Source organism: Rhinolophus hipposideros (genome assembly GCF_964194185.1).
Source record: "Rhinolophus hipposideros genome assembly, chromosome: 19".
In the NCBI taxonomy this organism is placed as follows: Eukaryota; Metazoa; Chordata; class Mammalia; order Chiroptera; family Rhinolophidae; genus Rhinolophus; species Rhinolophus hipposideros.
Genome location: NC_138065.1, coordinates 31,153,456 through 31,173,141, shown reverse-complemented (window position 1 = coordinate 31,173,141; position 19,686 = coordinate 31,153,456). Strand labels below are relative to the sequence as shown.

Genomic DNA, 19,686 nt, shown 5'->3' with positions numbered 1-19,686 from the left:
ACACACACTCACAGATACACTCACAATGCCTCTTTCTAGCCAGGGTCCATAGGGTCACCTCTTGGTCACAGCTACTCTGAACCCAACAGTTCTAATGCTATTCCTTGCACTCCCCTTTTCTTCTCCCACAGGAGATGTTCGGGAGTATGTTTCACTCAGAGACTCTGACCGCCCTGTGAGGGCCCAGCGGCTCCCATGCTGCCCAGAGGGCCTGGCACCTGAGACTTCTTGAAGGATGAACCTGGGATCACAGTGGGTGGTGGGTAGAGAATAGCACCTCCACCAGGACTTCTGTTCTTCTCTCTCCATTTCCTCCTCCTCCCTTGTTCTCCTGCCTCCCTCATGGCGTCTCTAGAGCAAGCCAGTCTCAGCAGCAGGGAGAAGCACCTCTTCATCCTTCTGCTGACCCTCAGGGCCCTGGCCAGCAATGAGCAAGACTGCTGCTCACTCCACTGTACCCATCCCTGCCCTGCCTGTGGCAACTGACAGGAGTCCCTGACTGCTAGACTTGAAGCATGTGCCAAGAACAGAAGAGAAAGTATGACTGCTGACCTAGAGTGCAAGCTTCGAAAGAGTCCTTGGGCTTGGATGGCTCGGTGTCGGATGATGTCACGCTGTCACAAGACACAGGGATGAACTTGCTTAGGACTCTATGGCTTGCCCCTTCCAGGTGCCAACTCTGTTCCTGGCAGCTCTCCACCTTTGGGACCATGTGCTTCCCACACCCAAGAATCTCTGTTTTGGTGACTGTGCCCCTTCTTCCTCATCTTCAGGCTGCTGAGACCTCCATCCTGTTGAGCACATCAGACTCAAGATTGGGGAGTAGACAGGGCCCTCAAGGCCACCAAAGCTACCTCCCCAGGGGCTGCTCCCTGCCAGTTGAGATGTAGAAACCCAAAAGGGAGAGGAGGGTAGCTGGCAGACTCCTCTGCCAGCCTAGAAACAGGTACTAATTATTCCGCATAAAAGCTTTTGGGAATTCCTCTCTGTACTGGAGACTTGGAGGGAGAAGGGTGCTAATGCCAACTTATAGCAAACTGGTGGGACCTGGGTCCTAACAGTTCCCCTGACCTCAGAGCCTATCAGGGAAAGGCCTCCTCCACTTGGGAAATCTGCCTTGTCTTTCTTTACTTGGCAATTAATTTAACTCTCAATTATCAGCTTGGGGCCTGAATCCTTCAGCCAAGAAAGGTAGGAAGCCCCCCAAGGACCAGCTACATCCCCCAACTAGTTGTAAAACATGGAGAAAGGCTGACCCAGATTGGGTCTTCCTCTATAGTGATTCCTTAATGAACTCAGGCCTTGAGGCCACATCCTTACAAGAAAGGTGAGAAGAGGGGTTAAGTCCTCTATGTATATAAGGAGGTAACTAGAGGAACCCCACTGTGACTTGAAAATAAATAGGTTCCATGTGCAAATGCTTGGGAAAATTTCCATGGACATGCACAGAAAACCTTTTGGGCTCTTGCCACTGCTTCTCCCAAGCTCTTTCAACTTCATGACCCCTGCTCAACAGGTTGGGCTCACCCAGCTTGGAAAAATGTCTTAAATCTTAACTTCAGCCTGTTTTGCATTGTGTGTCTGTGTTAAGTGAGCCATTCAGCTAGCAAGTCTTAGAATTAAAGGAGAAGGTGCTGGCAAAGAGCCAACAGATTCTTGCCTTAAGAGCATGGCTTCTCTGTGAATTCATTGTGCCATCTGCCTGCCAATGGAACTCAAAAGTTGGAAGGTGGCAGACAACGTTATCTGGGATGCACCATGCCCAGCACCCAAGGTGCCAAATTCCAGGAGGAAAAGACCTTAGTGAATGGCAACTCACTCCCCCGTACTCTACCTCCTTTACAGTCTAGCTCAGGCCTAGGAGGTGGGGAAAGGTCACAAAGCCTCAGGACATCCAAGTTAAAAGGTCCCTTTTGAACCAAGTATCTAGATCCCTTGAGAACTTAATGAAGTCACCATTAACTGCCAAGGCGGTCGCAGACCTAAACGGGATTGCTGACTTACAATGGCCTGGACTTGAAGCCATTGGGAGTTGGGACTCAAGTCGGGATTCTGCAACATGTCCAAGGTCATACGAGGTCTGACAATTAAGTTCACAAACTTATTGCAATGCTATTGCTAACCTTTTGTGATATCAGAGGAATTATTCATTATAAATTTGTACCAACTGGACAAACCATTCACCAAGTTTATTATTTGGAAGTGCTGAAAAGGCTGTGTGAAAGAATTAGATGACCTGAACTTTTCACCAACAATTCCTGACTCTTGCGTTACGACAATGCACCAGCTCACAGGGCACTGTCTGTGAGGGAGTTTTTAGCCAGTAAACAAATAACTGTATTGGAACACTCTCCCTACTCACCTGATCTGGCCCCCAGTGACTTCTTTCTTTACCTGAAGATAAAGGAAATATTGAAAGGAAGGCATTTGAATGACATCCAGGACATCAAGGGTAATACGACAACAGTTCTGATGGCCATTCCAGAAAGAGTTCCAAAATTGCTGGTGTCGGCGCTGGCGTTGGAGCATAGCTTCCCAAGAAGAGCACTTCAAAGGTGACCATAGTGATATTCAGCAATGAGGTATGTAGCACTTTTTCTAGGATGAGTTCGCGAATTTAATTGTCCAACCTCGTCAGTACTCACAAGGCCCATGGTGGAGGTAAGATTGGAAACACATGGGGTAGAGAAAGACATTAAGAAAACTTCACTGTTGGAATACTTTGGAAAGAACACAAATTTACACAGACCACTCTCTGAACATGATTAAAGCAAGAAAGGAAGGCAAAGTAGTGAAATAATCCAGAATTTCAATACTTTTGGATGTCCTTAGTGACACTGATCTTTCATGATGTGGTTCCTGGGGAAGGCCAGAACTCTTGAGATATTTGTGTAATTTATTTAATTTAAACACCATTCTCCTTTTGTTCATTTTGGTAATAAAGTGCTTTTGAAATGTGAACAAATGCATGTGTTTGAGTGGTTTTACAGAGAGGCAGAACAAGGAACCTCTAAGAAAAGCTGGCATTGTTTTACATTGTCCTGGGGGGAAACAACAAGGAGCTGAGACTTCACCATGAGTCTCTCAGTTCCTCTCCATATTCTGGTTTTCCACTCCTGGGAATGAATAAACGGCCATGGTCCAGCTGAAGAGCAGAAAACAGGATGAGAAGACGGGACTAAGGGATCCACATACTCAGGACCAGTTCCCAGGCCCAACTCTGATTTCTGTGGCTTTCAGGGAAGTGGAAATCCCATCATGTCTATATACCCTTCATGTGCTAATTCTTCAACATTCATGAGGTGTTTGTTAAGGGCCAATCCCATCAAGACTCAGCAAAGCATTTGGAATCCTCAGTTTGTTTGGGGGAGCACACAATCTAACCTCACCTTTTCTTCCCCGGTTTGTGAGACAATGCAAAGGAGCATAAGGCCAAAGGACTCAAGTATCCAACAAGCTAGGCTGACTCCCAACTTTGCTTACTAATAGTAGGAAATAGAAGGAAATAAGAATTGGAACAACAGAGCAAAGGGGTGAAGAAGACAGAAATATGATGAAGTGGAAAGAGATGGGCTACAGAAAAGACAGCAAAGAGGCAAAGGATATGAGTGGTCAGCACAATAGAGATAATGCGAACAAAGATCAGGAGAGCGCAAAAAGGGAGAACTAGGTGGAGGAGCAGGAGGTATTTCAGAGGCAAGTAAGTTCCAAAATGATATTTCTGTAAATAATCTATTCTTGCTTTATCCTGCTATTTCAGCTGCCCTGCAAGATCTGAGTAAATTAGCAAGTAGCATCCCTCTCATTTGAATTTTTACAGATATTTAAATGATGCTATCTTAGCCTGAATCTCTCCAAAAGCAGAACCTGAGACACAAGCTTGTGTACAGGTAGTTGGGAAATGATCCCTGGAACAGGAGTGGAAGTCAGGAGGCATGAAACCGGGAGAGTGGGAAAGCCAACACAAGAATGAGTTAGCCCCTGAGGTGGGCAACTGGGGCTCCACCCTCCTGGGCCTTACCAGGAGCTCTGTGAAATGCATTGATAAATTCAACTACATTTAAAATAAGACTTCAAGTCATCAAAAGACCATAAAGTGAAACTGCAAGACAAAAAAGGAGGGAAGTATTTGCAACATAAATATAACTGACAAAATAATAGTATCCACAATATACAGAAACTCCTAAAAGTCAATATGAAGACAACTCAAAATAAAAATGGGCAAAAGATATGACCGTTCATTTTACTGGGAAAACAACAATGGCAAATAAGCATATGAAAAGATGCTTAAACTCAATAAACTGGGAAATTTATGCTCAAGGGTTATAAATGCCTGTCAGCAGCCACTCACACACCAAATAGTATCCATCAGGATCAAACAACTGAATGAAATCAACAATAAGCACATAAATGGTAAAGAGGGTGACTACATGGCCCTCTGGCCTTGGCAACTCAACTAATGAAAACAAATGTGTGATGAATAGTGCTGTATGGTTGGTCATACTCTCAGCCTGTTGATATTATGGAATAACTAAAAGGGGTAAATTGTTAAAATCAAAAATAAACAGAGATCAGCCTTGAGGTTTCCCTGAGAGGACAAAACCAGTTTAGTCATACAAGCAAAGTTTAATTCAGCTTATTCTGCAAGACTAACTTGACCTGGGTCTTTTCTTGCTGATGCCTCTGAAAATCATTAAAACTTGAACGTTACCCAAGGTTAATATTTCTCACTATGTAAGCTGCTTTATAACCATATACCCCTGAGCTTTATTCCATGTTTTCGTTTGAATGCTCCAGGTTTGCAAACTGTCTTTTTGGTGTGTGCACAATAAATGTTTACTCTTTAGTACTTCATTGATTGATTGGTTTTACTTTATGAACCTTTGACAATCCTCGCTCATTTTATTTTACTTTTTCACCCCTTTAATTTGACTTATTGTCATAGAGCAAGGGGTTTATCAATATCTTAAAGCAGAAGATCAAGCACAGCCACGACCTGCCACAGCGCCGGAGCCCTCTGCTCTGCACTAGCCTGCAGTAGAGGGCTGGAAACCACACCCCCAAAAGGCCCTGAGGGTCTGGGGCGGGGCCGTCCGGTTGATTGGTTGGCCCATAGCCCCAGGCCAGCGATGATTGGCCAAGCCTGGAGAATGAGGTGAGGCTAAGGCCTTTGCGGGAACTGGAGCGGTGACTCCGGGAGCACCCAGAGCTCGGCGTTTAGGTCCAGGCTCCTGCCGAGACTGGCAGCGGGGAATCGAGAGAAGCATGGCTCGGCCATACGTTTGCGTGCTGACCCTGGCGGCTTTGCTGCTGCTAGGTTTCGCCACCACCTCCAGATCGAAGTACCCGAGCGACAAGGAGCGTCAGAGGGCGTCGCGAATTCCTTCTCGGTTCAGCCAAGAGGAGCGCGTCGCAATGAAGGAAGCGCTGAAAGGTGAGCCTGGATCCCCGACGCCCACCTGTGCTCAAATATGGGTCTCTCTCTTTCCTTAGGCCAACCTATGACTCCCCTCTCAAAGGATCGCAAAGCCGCAAAGGATCCACTGTACCCCGAGTTCCGCAACACCCCAGCCCAGGCCTAGTCCCCAGCTCAGCACCTTGTGCCCTCGCTTGGGACTCCACGCTTCCCCAGTCCTGGCTTCTGGGGACTTCGATGTTCTCTGCCTAGCCTGGAAGCTTCAACTTCCCCTAGCCCCGTTTTTATTTGTACTTTTCACCTTTGAAAATGTTTAACTTCTGTTATATCTGCATTATCTTAAGTCTGAATGATCTTAATCTTATCTACAGAGGCAGGAAATTGAGGCTTAGGTCAGATTAAATGGTCTTCCCCAGGACCCCACAGCAAGGAGTGGGCACTGGTTGACAAGATCTCGCACCTGTAGAACCTGCTCTACAGGGGTGTGGCATGTTCCTAATTGCTTCTCCTAATTAAAGGATGTCTCTCCCCTAGATGTCAAACCAAGGCTAAAACTCATTTACCTTCTGAATCTGCATTTTCCAGGAGAAAAAAAGGAAAACTTCTGTTGAGTGCTACTAGATCCTGTGGGATAATGAAATTCTTCTTCATCATTGGGCTTAGCTCCAGTCTTTTCCCTTTGATTAAGTAATTGGATTAAAAGAAACTGCCTACCTAAACATGTGCAGGCAGATGCAGAGGCCAAAAGCTAACACCTGTGATTGAATATAAATTGTACAAATGCTGGAGTGATAGCCCTGGGAGGCAGAGCAGTGCTTTCCCAAAGCATAGTATAAAATAGTCCTCAGAAAGGCACTGGGCAACTGCTCACCAGTCTCTTTTCACAGAAGAAAGCAAAAGCTAGATAAGAACCTAGAGTGGGGAACTTATAGCAATATGGCTTGGAACTGAGCAGGGGATAAAACACCTGAGGTCAGATCTTGGATCTGCGTCTTGCGTAGGCAGTTTATTTACTTTTTTTAACCTGGATTCCGCATCTATATTATGGGCTATCATGTAGGGTTGACCCTTAGCAAAACTGAGTACAAAAGTAAGTTTGTACTCAGAGGCCCTCCCTTGACATAAAGCATGTTCCAGGTACATTTTTTCCCCACAGCATTTTGGGGTAGCTATCCACTCAAATATTCTCATAATTCACTGTTTCCCCTCCCAGTGGTATTTGCATTTGACAATGAAACTTTTAAGAGTGCAAAGCCTTCGTGGCTCAAAGGAATGAGTCTATTGGCAATTCAGGGACTAAGACATCTGGGTAGAGCAGATGAGATTATTTAGGAGTGAGACGCTCCTGTGGGAGCTTCTAAATCCACCCTTTCCCAGGCATCATGTGCCCAAAAAGCTGGCCTTGGCTGAGAGACCAATGAAACTCTGGATGAGCCAGTGGTTGAGGAATAAAAGCCCACTCTGCACACAAAAGCACACAAAGCCTCATTTGTGGAGGGACCCAGGACAGTGGGCTCCTGATTCATCAAAGGGATGTTGGTTTCAGAGGCAGAGTGAGGTCTTGGGTAGCAATTTATAGTAGTTTCCCACTCAGGATCAGGGTCCAAAATCTACTCCATTCCCACCCACCCATCCCCAATCTTGGACTTCATTTTCCTTTAAGAACCATATTAGCCTAAACAAACCCAAAAGACCTGCCTTTAAATCCCAGTTCTGCTGCTTGTTTCCGGAAAATCTTGAGCAGCTCACCTAAATTCGAAGCTTGTTTCTTCACCTTTGAATTAGGGAAAACAGCAGTGCCTACCTCAAAGGATTGTTTTGCCCTCCACAATAAGATAATGAATACAAAAGAAGTTTTATGCACAGAGGGCTGTGGAACAACCAACAGCTGTTATCATCTGTAATCTCCATCGCTGACAGGTGCCATCCAGATTCCAACAGTGTCTTTCGGCCCTGGGAAGTTCAACACAACAGCCCTGGCTGAGTTTGGAAAATACATTCGTAAAGGTCAGCCACAAATTGTGGAAAAGGGGTGGGAGAGATAGCACTGAGGACACTGCTCTTTAACAAGGTGATAAAGAGATTTATTTTGTGACTGACCAGAGGACGATCTAATTCCTCTGGGCCTCCTTTGAGTTTGTACATAGTGGGGAGGGATAGAAGGAGAATCTAGGAGAGGAAACAGAGGAGAGGAAGACTATAGATTTGCCCTTTGAAGAACTAAGGCACATAGCTGTTGGATTGGAGTTTCAGCTCTCCCAATCTTTGCTCTAAATATGTGTCAGTCAGTAAATCAGAAGGTAGGACTAGGAGTTCCTACTTCTAGTGCAAGTTTCCAGAACTATACCCCATGCTCCTCCCACCCCCACCTCTGTACAAACACCGACACACCTATACACAAACACGCCACCTACCCAGGTCCTTCTCCACATTCATTGCTAACACATTTCTGAGCTTCTAGGCAGTCAGTAACCTTGAACTATCACATTGGTCGTCGCTCCTCTCCCCCACCACCCATGAGCTGGAGAAGGATGGGTCAAGGAGGAAAAGGAAACTTGGAACTCCCCTCTCCTCATATGAAAAGCTCATGGAGAATAGTCAGGCCACCTGACTAAATCAACTAAAAAAGCAGCCCCTCCAAATTGTCCGTGGTGGCAGAAGCTGAACTAGCGGCAGCAAGTAACCCCTTCTCTAACACTCTGGGACAGGTGGGTCTGGGCTCGGTCCCCAGCAGCCAGGCTGAGGCCAGGCTGGAAGTCTTTCCTAAATAAGAGACAAAAATATGGAAATAAATGTACAGTGATAGTAAACTAGACAAGATGTCTGAATAAATAAAAGCATGTTCCTCTTTGGGTTTTTGTTTTCACAGAGGTATTTGTGGATTCTTCCAGCAAAGCCCAGAGAGAGATCATAATTCTTTCTCCCATGTATCTTAGGTCACCTGTGTTAAGGCTTATCTGTAACCTGAACAATTGACCCTGGGAACATCCACACCTAGATCCAGAAGTGTGGCCTTGTACGACACAGAGCAATCTTTTTTTTTTTATTAGTTTCAGGTGTACAAAACAATGTAATAGTTAGACATTTATCATTTCTACTCCTCACAAAGTGATAATCCCTCTCCCCCAATCTACTACCCCTCTAACATTGCATACAGCCGTTACATTTCCACTTAGACAGAACAATCTTTTATGTCCATATAACACAAACAGTAGGAGTACTGTTTTTTAAAAAGATCTCATATATATTTAACATACGTATATACATATATATATATATATATATATACATACACACACACACATATATATGTCATGTTTGGTTCCAAATAATTTGGATACTGGGCCTACGATATTCAAAATTTAACACAGCCCTAGTTTGCATGACCCTCTAATGTGTACTTGTAAGCAAGACCAAGCCAGATCTTGAGCTATTGACTGTCATAATGATGAAGTCTTGGTATGCATATTATATAGCAACAGCACATTAAAATGTGGAGAAGAGGAATTTCAGATTGTCTGGGCAAATCAGAAATCAGACTGGCTTTGTCCCAGAAGGCTTCCTAAAGGAGGCTACCTGTTTTAAAAACAAAAAACAAAAGCAGAAAAACAAAGGCCAGGAACACCAAGTGGTGGGAAAACCAAAGGAAACTTAAATCTGGCTTTCTCGCCCTGATTTTCATCCCTTTGCTTCTAGCTTTTCCTGCTGTGTTCAAAACCAGCTTTATCCAGCATGAAGTCGTGGGAGAGTACAGCCACCTGTTCACTGTCCAAGGCTCAGATCCCAGCTTGCAGCCTTACATGTTGCTGGCTCACATTGATGTGGTACCTGCCTCTGACCACGGCTGGGAGGTGCCCCCATTCTCTGGGTTGGAACGTGACGGCTTCATCCATGGTCGAGGCACACTGGACAACAAGAACTCTGCGATGGTCTGAAACGCTGTGTTTCCTTTGCCTGGGGGCCCTAAAGATCCACTCAGGATGGCGGGTGCTCGGCTGACCTCTGGGAGGCAGGAGGTTATGGTAGAAAGAAACTTGGTTCCAGGAGACATAGATTCCAACCATCAGCCTGTCAGTTTCTTTTCTGGGCCTTGATTTCTCAGCCATGAAATAGGGATTAGATGATAAATTTATACTTTTCTCAGGTGATAATGGTTTTATGCAGAGCTCTGCTTCCCTAAGTGCCATCCCCTGGGACCATCTGAATTTCTTCTCTTTAAAGAGAGTCTATCCAATCCTCGTCACACCAGCTCTGATGCAGGCAGCTGAATGTCTCTCATGCCCTGTTACTCCCATTTAGAGAATCACCCTTTCTCCTCTTCCGTTGTGCTTCTGTCCCCCAGGCAATCCTACAGGCCTTGGAGCTCCTGCTGGTCAGAAAGTACATGCCCCGAAGATCTTTTCTCATTGCTCTGGGCCATGATGAGGAGGTACAGCCTCTTCACCCTATACCTATCTCTGGGACCCCCTACTGGCTGGGAACTGTGGTGTGTAGGGGTCTTCACCCTAGTCCAGTTTGTTCCCCAGCTGCAGGGTCTTCAGGACATGGTGTGATGGTTTGCAGCTTCTCCGTACATCTGTGTGCCACAACTATCCAAGGTCCTTGACCAAAATGCACATTCCTGGGCCCTGTGTACCCTATTTCCCTGAAAATAAGACCTAGCCGGACCATCAGCTCTAATGTGTCTTTTGGAGCAAAAATTAATGTAAGACCCAATATTATGTTATTATATTATATTATATTATATTATATTATATTATATTATATTATATTATATATATTACATTACGTTACGTTACGTTACGTTACATTACATTACATTATATTGTAAGACCTGGTCTTATATTATAGTAAAATAAGACCGGGTCTTATATTAATTTTTGCTCCAAAAGATGCATTAGAGCTGATGGTCCGTCTAGGCCTTATTTTCGGGGAAACACAGTAGATCTGAATTTATTTTTAAAAGATTTTATTTGTTTTTAGAGCAATTTTAGGTTCACAGCAAAATTGAGAAGAAGGTATAGAGATTTCGCATATACCGCCTACCCCCACACATACACAGCCTCCCCCATTATCACCATCCCCCACCAAAGTGGGACATTTGTTACAATTGATAAACCTACATTGACACATCATAATCATACAAAGTCCATAGGTGACATTAGGGTTCACTCTTGGTATTTTATATTCAATGGCTTTAGACAAATATATAATGACATATATCCATCATTATGGTACCATACAGAGTATTTTCACTCTCCTTAAAATCCTCTGTGCTCTGCCTATTCATCCCTCTCTCCTTCCTACAATCCCTGGCAACCACTGATCTTTGTACTGTCTCCATAGTTTTGCCCTTTCCAGAACGTCAGATAATTGAAATCATACAGTATGTAGCCTTTCAGATTGGCTTCTTTTACTTAATGACATGCATAGATCTGAATTTTTAAGTAACTCCCTGGTAATATCTGAGGCAGGCAGGTGGTCCGTCAGCTACACCTTGAGAAACATTGGTGTGATGGTAAGAGAACTAACAAAGAGATCAATGAATGTGTTTTATTTCCAATGATCCCACTTACTTTGACCCTGGACAAGCCACTTCATTCTCTGGGTCCAAGTTTCTTTATCATGAAATGAGGGGTATTTGGCTCTTCCAACTCTGACATTCCAGGAATCTGTGAGGCAGGATTGTCTAGGGCCCTGGACACCCCCCACCCCAAAGAAAGGAAACTGGGCAGGGAGGGTCTAGCCCTTAGCTAAGCTGAATGGGTCTCCATTAGCTATCTCTGGAGGTCTGGCTAAGAAGGACTGTGACTCTGGACTCCATGTCTGCAGGTGTCAGGGGCAAATGGGGCTCAGAAGATCTCAGCCCTGCTACAGGCAAGGGGCACCCAGATTGCCTTCATTGTGGATGAAGGTGGCTTTATCTTGGATAATTTTATTCCCAACTTAAAGAAGCCCTTTGCCATGTGAGTAAAGCAACCTGCCTCCATCTTGGAAGGCATGCTCACCCGTCTAAGTTGGCTCCAGCCTGATAACCTGTAAACCATGCTGAAACAACGCTGTATTTTAATCCTCTTGCTTTAATTTCCCTGAGCTTCTACCAATTCTGGGCTCCCCTTTCCCTTTCTCCTCTAGTGTAGATTTCTGTAAGTAGCATGAAGCTGACCTCCTAGGCCACTGTGCAGGTGGGCCTGTGGGCCTATGAGATAATTCAGGGTGGGAGAAATCAGGAGGGCCCTCTCTGATCCTCTCCCACAGGGTTTCAGTCTCAGAGAAGGGTTCAATTAATCTCATGCTGCAAGTAAACATGACTCCAGGTCACTCTTCAGCTCCTCCGAAGGAAACGAGCATTGGCATCCTCGCAGCTGCTGTCAGCCGGTGAGCAACCCTTCCTTGTCAGACTCAGGATGGAAAACCTGGCACTTTCCCATGGAGTGTGAGGAGGCTGAGCTTCCTGCCCTGAAACTGGGCTGAGAAGCCATGGTGGGGGCCACAGGGAGGAGAGAGCCACCAATACCCAGGCAAGAATTAGAGGTCCGGAGGCAATCTACACATGTGGCAAGCAATAGCTAGCAAACAAAAGCTAGGTCGGGTAGCTGCAATAGTCCAAAGTCCATAGAAATATAAGCTGGCAATGGCTGGTACGTCATCGAAATTCTCTACCTGCCCTGGCAAGAGGACAAAGATCAATGAAGGCTGTTGACTGTGGGTGAGGACAGCAAGATCTGTACCAACAGAGCTCACCTCTGTCTGGGTTTCTTTCTTTCTTTCTTTCTTTCTTTCTTTCTTTCTTTCTTTCTTTCTTTCTTTCTTTCTTTCTTTCTTTCTTTCTTTCTTTCCTTCCTTCCTTCCTTCCTTCCTTCCTTCCTTCCTTCCTTCCTTCCTTCCTTCCTTCCTTCCTTCCTTCTCTCTCTCTCTCTCTCTCTCTCTCTCTCTCTCTCTCTCTCTCTTTCTTTTAAGAAAGAGAGAAGAACTGTATTTATTGAATTAAATATTTGACTGACTCTAGCATGTTTAGGCTTTGTGCCTGGTGATAGGCATATATTCGTGGAAAAAATAGATGGTCCCTTTCCTCAAGGAACCACAGTTAAAAGAGGATACTGCTAGTGCATGGTAAGTGATGTGAGAGTTGGACGTGCCCTGACGTGGACCTGGTAGACAGAGACAGCTCCTGCTGGTGGAGTAGAGGCAGCGGTCCTGCTTGTGCTTTCAGATCTTTCAATGGTTAGATTGGTGGAGGTGAAAGGGAGGTGAATGGGAGACGTGGCCAGGCTTGTTGAAACGTCCTGTCTCCCTCATTCTCCAATTCAGACACTGATTTTTGACCGTGGTTGGGTAAGTCTTGAGAACTCCCATTTCTCTTCCAGACTGGAGCAGACCCCACTGCCAAACATGTCTGGAAATGGGCCGTTGAAGAAGTTATTGCAGCAATTGGCTAATGAGGTGTGGAAAGAAGTCTCACATATTACTTACTGGTCAGCTGTGGAAGAAGGAGAAAGTGTGGCAGAGAAGTAGCCTTTAGAGTAATAAAAGGGCTGTACTGCTTACTAGTGCCCTGCCGGTTCTAACCAATTCCCTGCCAGTGGCTGAGCCAAGCCACAAGATCTGGCTTGTTCCTTGAGGTTCTTGATGCTTATCTGAGAGCCTAAGACTTAACACACTCAGGCACCCTTTGGGAGTTGGTCCCCACTCATCCTTAACGCTGCAGCTGAGGGCCCTCAAGGCAGTTCTAAAGTAGTGAGAGACCCAGGTCTTAGGTACAGTGACCCTGTTGGGCTGACCCTTCTGAAAGCCAGCTGACCTGGTTCTTTCCCTTTCAGTTTTCCTTTCCTACCAATATAGTGTTGAACAACCTGTGGCTATTTTGGCCCCTTGTAAGCAGGTAAAGTTTTCTCTTTTCTTCCATCACAACCCGCACCCCAAACCTACCCCCCACCCACTCCCCTCTCCTTGACTTAACTGGACTTGACTAGCAATTGTCCCTCAGCCACCAGACACTGTATCCGATGTATGTACAGGATGTCCCTCCTAGTCTTAAAGATCCCCAAGGTTCAGGAAAGTGGGTGATCCTCCAACCCATTTTTTCCTCCCCATTGGACAACATCTGACATTAGTCTTTTTTCTTTAGATTAATGGAGAGGAATTACATAATGAATGCGCTGGCCAGGACCACTACAGCAATCACCATGTTCAGTGCAGGGGTTAAGGTAATGTCGTCTGATTCCTCCCATGTAACTTTTCCTCGCTGCCTACCCACCCCCCTCCAGCCCTTGGCTTTATCTCTTGGCTCCTCATTCCTTCTTTGGTTAGAATCGGAATAATTGGAAGGCCCAGTGCTAAACTGTCCTGTGTCATCTGTTGGGTAACCCTCGAGAGCAAGAGGTCTAGAAACTCTCTGAAATTGCTGGCCAAATTTTGTATATTAGTATTTTATGGGTGTTCACGGTTCCCCTCAGGAAGAAAAGAAATATAAAGAAATAACCATTACACTAGTGTGAAGTGGGTTTATTTGGGAGTTAATCCTTATGACCTATATTGATTTAACATGTTATATATTTACCTCGCGTTTTGATCATATAGACTAAAGCTTGCTAACCTTTCTACTATCAATGGTCTTTTTATTATTCTTCCTTATATTTTGAAAGATATATCCACCTAACAAATATAATGAGTGATTTTTTAATGTGTTTTCCCCTAGTGTTACCCTGAATTGAAAAAGAGAAACTCACCATCCATTTATAAAATCTATAATATTTGTGATATATGTAGCACTTAAAATATTCACATTGTCATTCACAAACTACACTAAATATCGGGTGTAGCAAACATAAATATCACTAAATATCGGGTGTAGCAAACATAAATTCTGTAGAAATAAGTTTCAGGTGAATCAATACTTTAATAAATGTTTATTCCAAGACTACTTTGCAGCAAATTGGTCTGCTTCCAGTTGGGCTGGCCACTCAGGAGCATCTCTTTTGAAAGGAAGCCAAGCCACACGAGTTGTCATGGGCCTAGGCCTTTCTGAAATCTTGAAAGGAGTTAGCCCATTCCTATACTACCAGCACCACCAACACAACTTCAAGGAGCACATCCCCCTAGAATCCAGTGTGGCCTTGTGGAGCTCTGCTCTTCTGGAGCCCAGGTTGAGTGGGAGCGAATGGTGCCTCAGCATCATTCCTGGCATAACGGACTGGAGTGTCCAGTGTGGCAGCCAGAGCTGAGCTGTCTTCACCAGAGGCCGAGAGTGTCCACCAAAATAACAGTACTGTGTCCTTGCATTTGAATGGTGTTTTTATCTGGCCAGAATACTTTAACATTTGTTACTCCATTTGATCCTCCTAAGAGCTCTATGAGAATTATTGCCCCAATTGCCGGTTAAGAAATAGAGGCACAAAGAAGTTGTACTTGTTCAAAATCAGACAGCTAACTTGTAATAGCCCAGTTTTCCTAGTGCTTTTTTGCACCATACCAGTTCGAAGAAAGATATGCAGTTGGAGAGTCTGTTCTCTCATGGCCTCCAAGGAAAAAAAATCCCACCATAGCTTAACTCTCTTCTGTAATTAGTCCTGGGTTCTTCCTTGTCGGGCAAAGAATAGAGTCAAATTTCATAATTGGATGTGAAAAACCACCACCAGCACCATCATGATCCCCCTCAGGGATCGAACTCGCAGTAATGGGGCCTGCAGAGGCGGCTGATGCCCTGTCCTGAGTAAGCTCTAACACTTGCCCCTGCACAAAGGTCCCGGGCACCCTGGGAACGGCAGTGTGCACAGAGGACTGCCAACGGCGCTGCCCAGGGCCAAAACGGAGATGTCTGGGTGGTCACAAAGAAAGCACTTTTGCTCTAAGCAGCTCCCTGTGATCCCCAAGAAGCACAAAGCTCTACCCTAAAGCAGAGACACACGTCTAACTCTGAACATAACCACATGTCAAGGCCCAGGGAAGACAAGGGGGCTGACTGAAAAAATTAAGCCTCGGCCCTTTACATCAAATCAGCTTCCTCTCTCCCTACTGGTGGTCATTGGTATTTCCTGGGCAGGGATCAGGTGTGTGGATTTGAGATTGGCTCAGGCCAGCCTTTGTGCTTCTCCCTCCAGGAGAATGTCATCCCCTCGGTGGCCCAGGCCACAGTCAATTTCCGGATTCACCCTGCACAGACCGTTCAAGAGGTATGTACTATATGTTCCAGACAACTGGTTCAGTATCAGGGAGGTATGGCCTGGGGTTTGCCCAGGCTCTAATTTGTTCAACCAACATGGTTCAAAGGCTTCCTATGTACCAGGAACTTGGCCATGTTAGGGGGATCTTGGAGTCCGGGGGTAGACGATGAACACTAACAAATGATAGGAATCATAGCAGACATACTGGGCTTGTTTTGTGTACGGCGCTGTCCTAAGGTATATATACTCACTTAATCTTCACAACCACCCGATGAGGCAGGAACTGTTTTATCCTCACTTAATGGGAAAACAGAGGCACAGATCAACAGAGCAGTCAGTACCATGTCCAAGATTACACATCTAGCAGACTAGTTCCAGGCTTAAAGCACATAGAATTATCTCATAGACCCACAGGCTCACCAGGCACAAAGCCACACTATACTATGATTTTAACAATCTGGGGTGAACAAATGCCCATAAGGACCAGTTTAAAGAAGGGAACTGATGCTACTTCCGAGGGTCAGGAAAGTCTTTTCTGACCACTGGAAATTTGAGCTGGGATTTAAAGGAGAAATAGGACTTTGCTAGAAGTAAGGCATTCAGAGTAAGACTAAAGTCAAGTAAGGCTGAAGAGTAGGGTGGATTGGGGAAAAGTGATGGGAGATGCAAATGGAGGTGTAGTTTGGGGATCAAGGCCTTCTATGTCATACTGATGAGTTTGAGCCCTCATCTGTGGACAGATGTGCTAATGGGTTTGGGCTCTCATCTGTGGACAGAGGGAACTGTCAGAGGTCTTCAAACAGGGCAGTGATCTGCTCAGATTTGCTTCTAGGGAGGTATAGCTGGTGGCAATGCAGAAGGAATGCTAGAGTAGGAAGAGAGGAAGCTGTGGTGGCATCTCAGGCCGTGGATATAAAGGTCTCAACTGAGGCCATGCTCATGGGGTAAAGAAGAGGGTACCCCCAAAAGGTGTGTGAGAGAGATGGGTTGAGCAGGACGTGATGTATAATGGATGTGGGGTGAGAGAAGGCAGGGTGGCTCCGACGTTTTTCACCTGGGTAGTTGGCCCGGTGCTGATGCCTTTTACCAAGAATGGGAATTCAAAAAGAGCAAGTTCCTGAAGAAGCACAATGGTTCAGAAGGTTATAACATATTAATAGGCAATTATAAATTACCACCACCAGCACCATCATGATCCAGGTCTGGAGAGAGAATGAACTGGAGATACAGGCTGGAGGGCTATTAACATAACTGAAACCTCTGGAGTCAATAAAATCCCATGGGAAGAATGTGTATGGTTAGGAGAGAAGAGGGTTGAGGACAGAGCCTTGCAATGGTCTGCTACAAACATCAACTTAAAATGTATAACAATGATGTATAATGACAAACCGTGATGAGCACTATGACAAAAAGGGACTGGGTGCTATTAGAGAATATAACGAGGAACCCGACCTTGTGTGGGGTCAGGCAAGGCTTCCCTGAGGAAGTGACATTTGATCTGTAAGCTGAAGAGTGAGTAGAAGTTACACAGAATGTTTGACATCTACCGGAAAGGCCAGCTTTTTTTAAACACCAGGTTGAGCTACGAAGAATTCAAAAGCTAAATCTGATCCTTCAAAAAAATCAAGAGGCAACTGAACAACTATCGGGTGAATAATACGTTCCAGAATTAAGCAGAATTAGGGGCAGATGATGTTTCCTGGGTCTCTGGCACAGATCGTCAAGAGGCAGCCACACTTAGACATCTGTGGTCCTTTCTCCCTAAGTTCTTCCCCATGGAAGTTTTTTGTTTTGTCACACAGGGTGGGAGGCACAACCCTCATTGCAGAGGGTAGGGAACAGGTTAACAGCTTGCCTAGAGTCGCCCAGCATTACGGTGGGGGGGGTGGGGGCTGGCGGGGAGGAGCTGGGACCGGTGTGAGCCCTGGGCACTGCTGCTTTTCATCAAGTGCCAACATTTGTCCTCTCCCTGGGGGCTTATGGGGCCCGGAAATCACTGAATTCCCCTCATTGAGCTTCTTTCCACCAGTTTTTTTCCAGCCTCATTCTAACTTCATGCCCTTTCTAAGGGCTGTTTCCAGCAGCTGGGGCTTTCATCTCCGCAGGCTCTGGCACTCTTCCCTCCTTTCTAGTCCTCTGCCACAGTGGCCTTCCTTCCCGGTCCATCTGATGAAAGCTCTCGAATCTCTAGCCCCATCCTGCCCACCTGCCCCGTGCGGAATGGAAAGCCTCCATCATGCTGAAAGCACACAGCACCCTTTGTCCCGGTCACTCCTCTCCCTTGTGCCCCAGTTCCGTCCATCAGGGACACTCCCTGCTGGTCTGAGGGCCATGGGTACAGAGCCCTGGGATGATCCTGCAGGAAAATAAATAGCTCCTAGAGACCTCCTCCGCCACCTTCAACTGGTCTTTCCCATGTTGTGGATGGTGAAAGGTCTCCATAGTCTATCTATGTAGGAGGAACAAGAGTCTTCAGAAATGTAGCAGGACACCCCATGAAAGGGAAGTTTTGTCCTGAATGGGCCTCAAGGGATAGAAATAAGGCCACTAGCAGATGCTTCAGGGAGCCATCACTTACAGGAGAGTTTTGGAATATGGAGCCCTGGATGGTAATGAGCTCCTCGGAGGCTGGATGTCCACCTATCTACAGTGTAATACAGAAGATTCCTTCCTGTGTTCCCCAAGTGTTTGTTGAGTGGCTACTATGGTGCAGACATTCTTTTAAGCACTTGGAAAAATGGTAAGCAAGACGGCCCAGACTCCCATTCCAATAGTGCTTATGTTCTAGTGGCGAAGAGACAGCAACAAGCGAGTAGTCAAATAAATGAACAAGGTTATATTTTCAGAGGTGAAGGACCACGAAGAAAATTATAAGATGATGTGTCACAAAGGGATTGTGGGGTGGGGGTGGAGCAATGAGCATCTTTAAATACAGTGGCCAGTCCCCTCGGAGGAGGCATTTACACTGAAACCTGAGAAGGAGCACAGACCTAGGGAATACCATTCAGGCAGCAAGAACGTGGGCATCTATTTTGACAGAGGTGAAATTCTGTTGGGTGTTTATGACGTGTCTAGTACTATTATATCCTGTGGAGTATGTGCAATATCAAAAAAAAAAAAAAGAATTGTGTTTAGATGCTACGGGAAGCCATATCTCACTCAGTTCATTATAAGGAAGACATTCATAACTGAGTTGCTCAAAAGTGGAATGGAATATAACATGTGATGGTGAGCTCTCTGCCACTGTAAGTGATCGAGCACAGGTTGGATGACAAGTTGTCATGGGTGTTCTGATGAGCAGCCTTACAGCAGGATGGAAGCTGGACTTACCAATTTTTAAGTATCCATTGTCCTTGACTTCAACAAATTTACAAGCCATTTGAGAGGAAAATATATCCACACATAAAACAAAGAACAACATAATGTTATGGGAATGTGTTATAAGGACTGTAGGAGTTTAGAGAAATGAGAGATTAATGTACTCTAAAGAAATCTTTGGAGTCTCTTTACCATTGACCCCCTCCTCCTCGTCACATCCTCGTACCTCTGATTATTGCCCAGGGCGGTCCCTCTATTCTAAACACGCAAATAGCAGCTAACACTTATTGAGTCTTTACTATAGGTCAGGCACTGGCCTAAGCACATTAGGACATATATTAATTCCAGTAACGGTCATGACCACTTACCCGGTAGGTGCTACTGTTATCTACATGTTGTCCAATGAGCAAGCTGAAGCACAGAGAGGTTGAGGCCATACAACAATAAGTGGCTGTCTGAGTTTGGCTGACACAAAGTTTGGTGTCACTCCTTAATTTATGTGCATGCCCCTTTCCATGTTCAGACAGACTGCCTCTTGCCTTTTCTCCATCAGTTTCATATCCTACCTTCAAATTCTGGCTCAAAATTTGTACCATTAAGGAATCTGTCGTAAATGAACACTACCCTCTTGCTGGCTCTACTCCTCACTACCTCAACCTGTGTGTACTTTGGAAGCAGTTAAGCATTGCCCGGGTGAAGTCAGACAGACTGGGTTCAGACACCCAGCCCAGCAATACTAACTATATAACCCTGGGCAAGTTGCATATTAAGACAACTCTGGGTATTATT

At 45.4% G+C, this 19,686-nt stretch overlaps 2 protein-coding genes across 6 annotated transcripts in view; both read left to right on the top strand.

The window, feature by feature from the left end:
- SLC26A9 (solute carrier family 26 member 9) overlaps positions 1 to 4,848 on the top strand; it is a 30,749-nt gene extending 25,901 nt beyond the window's left edge. Inside the window, exon 21 of the mRNA XM_081025222.1 lies at positions 132 to 4,848. Coding sequence (XP_080881348.1) covers positions 132 to 179 — 48 coding nt within the window. The 3' untranslated portion in view covers positions 180 to 4,848. The remainder of the gene's footprint in view (positions 1 to 131) is intronic.
- Positions 4,849 to 5,154: 306 nt separating this feature from the next.
- Positions 5,155 to 19,686, top strand: part of PM20D1 (peptidase M20 domain containing 1) — a gene marked incomplete at its 3' end in the record, with an annotated part of 30,689 nt that continues 16,157 nt past the window's right edge. For 3 of the 5 annotated variants that reach the window (XM_081025602.1, XM_081025603.1, XM_081025604.1), the window contains exons 1-10: positions 5,164 to 5,434; positions 7,337 to 7,423; positions 9,113 to 9,345; positions 9,759 to 9,845; positions 11,249 to 11,382; positions 11,675 to 11,794; positions 12,784 to 12,859; positions 13,237 to 13,298; positions 13,545 to 13,623; positions 15,517 to 15,588. In XM_081025602.1, coding sequence (XP_080881728.1) covers positions 5,266 to 5,434; positions 7,337 to 7,423; positions 9,113 to 9,345; positions 9,759 to 9,845; positions 11,249 to 11,382; positions 11,675 to 11,794; positions 12,784 to 12,859; positions 13,237 to 13,298; positions 13,545 to 13,623; positions 15,517 to 15,588 — 1,119 coding nt within the window. In that variant the 5' untranslated portion in view covers positions 5,164 to 5,265. Of the gene's footprint in view, positions 5,435 to 7,336; positions 7,424 to 9,112; positions 9,346 to 9,758; positions 9,846 to 11,248; positions 11,383 to 11,674; positions 11,795 to 12,783; positions 12,860 to 13,236; positions 13,299 to 13,544; positions 13,624 to 15,516; positions 15,589 to 19,686 lie in introns of all 5 variants that reach the window. The other 2 variants (XM_081025601.1, XM_081025605.1) reach the window with 2 other exon arrangements.